The 8,939-nt window shown below is 37.5% G+C and overlaps 1 protein-coding gene and 1 long non-coding RNA gene across 3 annotated transcripts; both read right to left on the bottom strand.

Annotated features, from left to right (window-relative positions):
* Positions 1 to 711: 711 nt before the first annotated feature.
* On the bottom strand, positions 712 to 7,070 carry LOC122878787 (ion channel TACAN-like). 2 transcript variants are annotated; one of them, XM_044202156.1, is made up of 12 exons: positions 6,817 to 7,070; positions 6,465 to 6,583; positions 4,270 to 4,386; positions 4,070 to 4,129; positions 3,641 to 3,736; positions 3,457 to 3,546; positions 3,174 to 3,239; positions 2,965 to 3,026; positions 2,779 to 2,871; positions 2,506 to 2,570; positions 1,484 to 1,552; positions 712 to 1,132 (listed from the first exon to the last, which is right to left on the bottom strand). In XM_044202156.1, exons 1-12 carry the CDS (start codon positions 6,883 to 6,885, stop codon positions 1,019 to 1,021), a joined length of 1,020 nt encoding a protein of 339 aa, XP_044058091.1. In that variant the 5' UTR covers positions 6,886 to 7,070; the 3' UTR covers positions 712 to 1,018. The 2 variants fall into 2 exon arrangements, with proteins under 2 accessions (XP_044058091.1, XP_044058092.1); XM_044202157.1 differs by lacking the exons at positions 6,465 to 6,583; positions 6,817 to 7,070 and adding an exon at positions 4,799 to 6,189.
* Positions 7,071 to 8,278: 1,208 nt separating this feature from the next.
* On the bottom strand, positions 8,279 to 8,865 carry LOC122878791. The gene is made up of 3 exons (XR_006378536.1): positions 8,792 to 8,865; positions 8,583 to 8,644; positions 8,279 to 8,489 (listed from the first exon to the last, which is right to left on the bottom strand). It is a non-coding gene; the product is annotated as an uncharacterized LOC122878791 (long non-coding RNA).
* Positions 8,866 to 8,939: the final 74 nt, after the last annotated feature.

Here is an 8,939-nt window from a genome sequence, read left to right as displayed (position 1 = left end):
CAATTTATAAAAACAAAAGTATTATAAAATACCTAAACCACTATGAGCATCCATTGAAGGGCATTGAAAACATGTAGGTCCTGAGATTTGTCTTAAAAGTGTCAATGGAGGGTGAACATTTGATCGAGAGCGGAAGGCTATTCCAAAGCTTTGGAGCTGCCACTGCAAAGGCACGATCTCCCTCACCCACTAGGCTCGATTGTGGAACAGTAAAAAACAATTGTTGTGAAGATCTGAGAGGCCTAGAGTTGGAATAGGGGCAGAGAAGTTCTGAAATGTACTGGGGTGCCAGCCCATGTGTGGCTTTAAAAACAAATAAAAGAACCTTAAAATCAATCCTGTATTTGACGGGTAGCCAGTGCAGGGATGCTAGTGCCGGTGTAATGCTGTCTCTTTTTCTGGTACCAGTTAGAAGTCCTGCTGCAGCGTGAGTGAATGAACCAAGCTACAAACTGGTTCCATCTTTAGATAAGGCTGCATTTTGCATCATTAGCTAAAGAAAATAAATGTCTAATGTAACATAATGAGATAAAATGGGATGGGGTTTTTAATCCCTGCAGGGAAACTCTGACTTTACACACCAAACTTGAACTGAACCAGATAAAAGGCCAAAAAATGAATAAAGGGCTGCGTTCAAACACATTCAGACAAATGTATGCACAAGCACAAGATATGTAGAAGTACTAAAAAATCACTTCACAGAGGACAGTATGTCTGTAAAAGGATATATTTTATTGGACTGTGATTCTTTTATTCATTGTCTTTTCCTATGAGAGTAATTTCACTTATTATACAAAGATAAGAACATGGAGGTGTCCTGGAGAATAATTTAACCTTTAATGGTGATTGATTATTGATAAAAAAAATTAATATTCCTGTATCTACTGTATATTGTACATAGTAACTACTGAACATAGCAAATAATGTTAAGGATGACAATAATGATGAGCTTTAATTTGGAGAGGAGCATGTGAGACAACATTTTGTAGACATGTCGTTTTTTTTTTATTAGTATATATCACAAACTCTTTGGTTTCTGATTCCTGCTCTTCAGCTTCTGACGGACCACAGCGATCGTGGTGAAGAAGTTTCCCATGAAGAGAATAAGGAAGCAGAGACCACACATCAAGACCTGGCATCACGTGGAACACCGAGAACAATACGTGAGTAAGCATGACAGCTCATAATATAATTCATGAGGCTGATTTCACAGAGAAAAAAAAATTAAAAATAGACACAAAAACTACTTAAGTACAATTTGAAGTTACACTAGACCGTCAGTAATATATTTGATAAAATGTGAACACAGTGTTCTAGCCATATAGATAATAAGCCCTCCAGTCCTGTAAACATACATTGTAAGCAAATAGGAAGTGTTAATGCTGTGTTGATAGAAGATGAATAGATACAGCATATTTTTTAACTGTTATAAAAGCAGGAACAGAGTGAAATGATAAAACTTGATGACCTTCAAAGCACTGACCTGCCATTCTTTACAGTCTGGGAGCTGAGCCATTCTGAAAAGTGAGATGCTATTGAAGAGCTGCCAGAACTACAAGACAAAACATGACGACTTAAGGGTTCGTTTTGTAAAAAGTGAATGAATATACTGTAGTTTGCAACCTAAACATTGTTTTGCATAAATCAGTGGTGGAATAAGTAGTCAGATCCTTTACTTAAGTGAAAGTACCACAGTCTAAAAATACTCCATTACAACTCCTGCAATTAAAAATCCCACTTAAGTAAAAGTACAGAAAAGTACAGTTATCAGCAAAAGCTACTTAAAGAATCAAAAGTGAAAGTAGTCATTCTGCAGAGAAATGATCCCTGTGACTGATATGTTATTAAAACCTATGCATAATGTTATTAGACTGTAAATACTGCATTAATGTGTAAACAGCATTTTACCTTTGTAGTTGGTTGAGGTGGAGCTATTTCTAACTACTCTGTGTAACATTTAGTCCAGTGGTTCCCAACATAGGGGTCGGGCCCCCTCCAGAGGGTCACAAGATATATCTGAGGGGCCGTGAGATGATAAATGGGGCAGGACAGAAGAAAAAAACTAAGTTCTACTACAAAAATCTATATTTTGGAGAATATTCTTCATCTGAAATGTGATCCCTATCATCCCCACAAAACAGTATGGAACCATTGGTTTAACCTTTAACAATATGTTGTATTTTATAAACCTTTCATATATTGTATGTATAAAATCTTAATCTAAATGTAGTGGAGTAGAAGTATAAAGTTTCATTAAATGGAAATATTCAAGTAAAGTGCAAGTACCTCAAAACTAAAACTTAAATACAGCACTTAAGTAATTGTACTGGCCCAAATACACAGAATAATTTTAAGTCAAAATGACATCAGCATTTTTTTGATCAGCTTTTCTGTGTCATCCAGTCTAAACCATGACAAAACATGATTTTTAATGCAAACTAAGGAGTAGTTAGAGGAAATTACTCAAGTTCAGAGAAAAATCAATGCGTCACACATTGTACTCACATGACCAAAAAAGAGGAACGGCAAAAGAAATGTCAGCCCTTTCCACATCCACGACTGAAATCCTTCTAAAAACACACAGCAGACAAGAGTTTCAAGTGTTTTTACTCCCACATCCACATCTATCATTACAGCAGCGACGACAAGGAGCCCCAGACATGATGTCTGATGGAGCATCACTGGTTCTCAAAATTGTTTCTAAACATTTTTAGTTATGAAATGTCAGACTGAGTGCGTCTGTATTCCGTGTCCTTGGCGTGTTGCTGTGCATCTCACCCACGGTCAGATCCATGTTGTGTCTTTCTCCCAGAGCTCGTAGTCTGTACAGACACCCACTCTGATAATAGCACTGCAGACACTGAACAAAACCTGTGTGTTCCAGATGAAAGAAACACTGATCAGGCTTTGGTATGATTTAGAAAAGTTTGAATCATGAATGTATTTCAAGTACTTTGACCTTACTTTGATACAAGGAGTAGGCAAGGAACTGGTTCCTGAATGTCTTGTACAGGTTCCCATCTGGCCTTGGGTGTAAAATAACTTTGTTACTTGGAAAAACCTTAAGTTAATGTAACCTTAATGATATCTTTTTCTCTGACAGTAACAAAAAGTGTTTCATTGTTTCTTAATTTGTTACTTAGGGTTGTTACTTGTTTTCTTACTCTACTCACCATGTCAGCATTACACCGGACAAAAAGGCTGAGACGTAGTGATGAAAAACCCACCAGCCTTTGATTCTATGATGCAGGACACATTTTATTAGATATTTAGATTGTATGTTTTTACACATACATTAAAGTGACTTGCTTAAAGAAAAATATTTGCTTGAGCAATAATAAGTTTCCTTTAATAATGTAAAAAGTGAAAGGTAGAATACATTTTATTTCTGAAAAATATGGTTATTGCATTTTCATTATTTTGGTAAGATGATTGAAAGGGTGGTATAGGGCTGACCTGGAGCCGTTGGTGATGAGTATGCTTTCCCTGATAGTTAATGTACAATAGTACCACACCAGCAGGAAATGGAGGATTGCATCAAGAAATCTAAAGTCAGGGACATAAGAAGAAGCGCTGGATTTAGACACACAGTACATGCAGTGTCCATGTAGCTGTGATGTGCGATGATGCTGATGCTTACCTGTAGCTCACAAAGAAGTAGCATATAAAGGAGAACAGCAGCAGGAATACTGTGAGGTACAGCTTGAACTTCTCATATTCATCTTTGTAGGCAAACCTGACAGGGATGTGACAAATTCAGGTCTCAATATACAGTACAAGGCGTTTCAAAACTAATGACATAGGCAGCAATTCATCAGCCAAGGAAATGTTTGATTTAGGGAAATAAGGGATCTTTTCAATATTCTTTTAAAGTGCTTATTGGACTATTGGAGCATCAGTGATTGGATCAGGACTCTGTGATAAATAATCTCACTGAGTGAAAGTACACAGATGAATCTAAAGAAGTACTGGCTGAAAAAATTTTGTTTAACAGGACGAATGTTACCATGCAAATAAAAAGTGGACTTGATATGCAGCTTGTGTGTTGGCTCTGATGGCCATTGCTTACTTTGACTGCTTGCTGAGAAGAGTGACATTCACATTTCCAAGAACCAGAGTGAGGTACAACCTGCAATAATGAAACAATTATATTATTCTTGTTATTTAACTTTATATAAAGGCAATACATGTAATTTACCTGTTTTTATGTATTTTAATCAGAGCATCAACTTGTATTTTGGGGCCTTTTAATTAAATAGAAGTCATCACCCATTTCTCTGGGGAAGGAAAGCTTCCATTTCAAAGAAAGCATTTGGTCGCGTCTTTATTTTCTCTTTTATGTCATCCAAGGTCTTAGCATCTTCTCCTGATGGTCCTGTGCTGCATCTGATGGATGATATAAGTGCATAAGATTGGTCTGTATCATTGATACAAGATGACGCGTGCGTGTGTCGAGCTGAGAGAGGTCCACTTTTTCCATATCAGTAAGAGTTTTTTTGTGCATATACAGTGCTGCTAGAAAGTTTGTGAACCTTTTAGAATTTTCTGTATTTCTGCATAAATGTGATCAGATCTTAAGCTAAGTCCTAAAAATACATGAAGAGGACACTGTTAAACAAATAACACAAAAAAACGTACTTTTTTCATTTTGTATTGAGTAAAATTATCATTATCATTAACATTAATTGTCTTTGTTTGAAAAAGTATGTGAACCTTTACTTTCAGTAGCTGGTGTGACCCCCTTGAGCAGCAATAACTTCAACTAAACATTTTCTGAAACTGCTGATCAGTCCCACACCTCAGCTTGGAGGAATTTGTGCCCATTCCCTTACAAAACTGCTTCTGGTCATTGTCTTGCTGTATGAGCCACCTTTTGTTGAGCTTGTTGAGTTTACGAATGGATACCCTGACATTGTCCTGTAGAATTTTTCATAGTTCCGTGACTTATTGCAAGCCGCCATGGTCCTGGGGCAGCAAAGCAGCATAATACCACGATGCTGTCCCCACGACCGTGCTTCACAGTTGTAATGAGGTTCTTACTAGAATGCAGTGTTTGATTTACACCAAACACAACGCTTCTCATTTAAACCAAAAAGTTTGATTTTGGACTCATCCGTCCACAGAACATTCTTCCAATAGCCTTCTGGTTCATCCAAGTGGCCTTGAGCAAACTTTAGACAGGCAACAATGTTCTTCTTGGGGAGTAGTGGCATTCTCCTTGGTATCCTGCCATACACACCAACCATTCTTGTTCAGTGTTTGTCTGATGGTAGACTCATGAACGCTGATGTTAGCCAATGCAAGAGAGGCCTGTAGATCCTTAGATGTTACCCCGGGGGGTTTTTGTGACCTCCTCGAGTATTACACAACTTGCTGTTGGAGTGATTTTTGTTGGTCGACCACTCCTGGGGAGAGTAACAATGGTGTTGAATTTCCTCCATTTGTACATTATTTGCCTGCCGGTGGACTGGTGAAGGTCAAACTCTTTAGAAATGGTTTTGTAACCTTTTCCAGCCTGTTGACCATCAACAACTTTGTCTGAACTCTCCTTTAATCATAGTGGCACACTTGCACAAACGTGTGTGAGCAAGACCGGACTTTGATAGTGAAAAAAACAGGGTTTCTTTTCTTTCAATAAGGCAGGGACCTCTAAACTCACACCTGATCGTCATCCCATTGATAGAAACACTTAACTCTAGACATGACTCGACAATTACACCTTTAAATGAACTAATAATCCTGGAGGTTCACATATTTTTTCCTGAAGACATTAATGTTGGATCATTTTGTCAAATAATGAATTTTTTTTATTTTTTTTTAAACTGGGTCATGGGACTTGGATGTGTTCCGATTAGCCAAGCTGGGAAACAGGGAATGCAGGGAACAGGACCCAAACACAGACTAGCAGGCAGAGCTGATGCAGATCACTATTTATTAACAACAAAAGGCTTACACTGAATTAGCAGGTAAAACAACACTCAGCAAGTAAGCAGTCCAAAACAGAAACACAAGTCCAATGGTGAGCAGGCAAAAGCCAAAAATCCAGACACGTAAAGTACAAGGGAACCAATAACCCACGACACTTGACAGAGGTACAACAACCATCTGACACAGAACAGTGGAAGAACACAGACTAAATACAGTCAGGTAGGGGAGACAACAAGACACAGGTGGAACCAACTGACACAGGAGAAAACAATGAAAGCAATCAAAGACAGGAAGCAAAATTGCCAGAAACAAGAGGGAGGGAGAATATTACAAAATAAAACAGGAAATAACAGGACAAAAACCCAAAACCATGACAGGATGAAGATCTGATCACATTTTAGGTCACTTTTATGCAGAAATACAGAACATTCACAAACTTTAGCAGCACTGTATGTGTGTATGACCGGATTAACTGTATCTATCCGTAAATAAATCTGTGTGTCCATGTAAATGTGTATGTGTGTGTGTAAACTTACTTTTTCACTAGGTGGGACACCTCCTTCAGTCTTTTGCGCTGACTGGAAATGGAGGAAGAGCAGTTGTTTTGTAGTTTGGAAATTTCATCCAGTTTCTGTAAGTACATTCTGTGCGTCTCCTTGATGAGAAGAACGTGGGGTTACATCAATGACCAAAGAAAATGTAGATTACAAGGAGCATTTCAACTTTTTTGGAATATGGTGGATTACAATCTGGAGCACAACCAAGATATTTAACGTAAAACCAAGCAGACATATGGACGTTTTAAGAGCAAACAAAAAGTATGTTAAGCACGACTTATACAACTGCTTTATGAGAATAATCTGATACTGATTTTGGGGCGTTTCTTACCTGAAGTTGTTGATACTCTTCTTCCAGACATTTCCACTCCTCCAGAACGACTGTTAAGCATTGAGGCATTTTGTGAACACTAACTATACTGGCAGCAAACTTAGACCCACTTGAAAGAAAAACCAGTAAGGTTTTATAATTGTTTAACCACCAATGGCTTGGACATAATGCTATGTTGAAGTATTTCTCTCTAGGGTGTGTATCACATCTCCACGGACGGTTTATTGCATAAAGTGAACTTTGACTGGTACAAATGTGCAACATTTTGACTTGGACATTGTTCTGTGTAAATTCTCTAGTTATCACATTGATCAGTTATCATTCACAGAGATAAAATGATTAGAGGTCTACATTTTAACCTTTGCCATGCTTCACCCAGCTCCCTGTAGCTAGATGTTGCTTTTGTACATCTTATCTTTCTTTATATTTTGTTTGTCACTTACACAGCTGCACATTAGCAACATCTGGTGGAGGACAGGACTAAATCAGTTATCAACTTACTGTTCCACCTCCACACTGTTTTGGCTGTTGTAATTTGACGGCACAAATGACAAGTTGGTGGAAACAATAATTCATTTTTTTAATTAATTAATTAAATAGCTTGATATGAAAATGCAATGTTTTCTTTTAAACTGTAAAGCCTGCACACAATAGACTGACAGCAGCCAGTCAGAGTAGTGTCTTAACACTGTACAATTTGCCTTTAATTAAACTTAATAAGATGTAAAAAAAAAAAGAATATATATATAATTTATATGTATACATATATACACATTTGCTGGCCTGTACTCTGTCCTGCATGTTGTGATGTGTAATAATAATTTAATGCATTTATGTTTTGTGTGATGTTTTGTAAGATAGATAGGTAGATAGAGATGTCAATCACAAAGGACATAATGACACTCAAAGGAGTAGATAAGAAATAAAATTGCAAAACATGAATAACAAAAATCTTAGCTAGAAACTAAACTAAAACAAAAAATAAACAGGATTCTACATACAGTATATATAATGATAATGATATATACTGATGATAATGATAATACCCTGCTGTACATGGTTAATGCAAGACTGCATTTTGTCTTCTATTAGTATGGCAAGGTGCTAAACTGGAGTTGTATAGATTGGCATTGAGGATAACTATACAATGAGTCTAAATACACACAGGTTTGAACAGGTAGGTAGGCTATATGCAGTATGTACAGGTGTGTAATAGTGTACTTAGTGTTACAGTTAAGTATGTAAGTAGCATGTGAGCCATTTTTTCTACCCTGGTCTTGAAGAAACTCTGACTGACAAGTGTCAACTGTGCAATTTATCTTTGATGTCAAAATACTACTGTTGCTATACTTCTGCTGGCCTGTGATTTATCATCACACCTACCAGTTTAAGAAAAACAAACTGCAGTGATCATCATTACAGAAGAAAACACCCCCCCCAGCAACGACAAGGAGCCCCAGACATGATGTCTGATGGAGCATCACTGGTTCTCAAAATTGTTTCTAAACATTTTTAGTTATGAAATGTCAGACTGAGTGCGTCTGTATTCCGTGTCCTTGGCGTGTTGCTGTGCATCTCACCCACGGTCAGATCCATGTTGTGTCTTTCTCCCAGAGCTCGTAGTCTGTACAGACACCCACTCTGATAATAGCACTGCAGACACTGAACAAAACCTGTGTGTTCCAGATGAAAGAAACACTGATCAGGCTTTGGTATGATTTAGAAAAGTTTGAATCATGAATGTATTTCAAGTACTTTGACCTTACTTTGATACAAGGAGTAGGCAAGGAACTGGTTCCTGAATGTCTTGTACAGGTTCCCATCTGGCCTTGGGTGTAAAATAACTTTGTTACTTGGAAAAACCTTAAGTTAATGTAACCTTAATGATATCTTTTTCTCTGACAGTAACAAAAAGTGTTTCATTGTTTCTTAATTTGTTACTTAGGGTTGTTACTTGTTTTCTTACTCTACTCACCATGTCAGCATTACACCGGACAAAAAGGCTGAGACGCCCAATAATGTAGTTAGTTAAGATTTGTTGAAGTGCCGCTTTTATTCTGAAATATTCGGGCGGAAGTGTCATTGTTGACGCTTTGGAGGAGCACAGGATGGCGCATGCGCGT

Source organism: Siniperca chuatsi, linkage group LG7, assembly GCF_020085105.1.
Source record: "Siniperca chuatsi isolate FFG_IHB_CAS linkage group LG7, ASM2008510v1, whole genome shotgun sequence".
NCBI classification, from domain to species: domain Eukaryota; kingdom Metazoa; phylum Chordata; class Actinopteri; order Centrarchiformes; family Sinipercidae; genus Siniperca; species Siniperca chuatsi.
The sequence above is the reverse complement of the archived record's forward strand: the minus strand, read 5'-3'. Positions and strand labels throughout refer to the sequence as shown.

Bases quoted from the DNA above. Each gene is read 5' to 3' on its own strand.
- LOC122878787 (XM_044202156.1), bottom strand. From the start codon at position 6,885: ATGCCTCAATGCTTAACAGTCGTTCTGGAGGAGTGGAAATGTCTGGAA. The intron at 3,240-3,456 runs GTCAGCCCTATA...CCTGCATCATAG, and splicing joins CTCATCACCAACGGCTCCAG to AATCAAAGGCTGGTGGGTTT. The intron at 2,872-2,964 runs GTAAGGTCAAAG...TGGAACACACAG, and splicing joins TGCCTACTCCTTGTATCAAA to GTTTTGTTCAGTGTCTGCAG.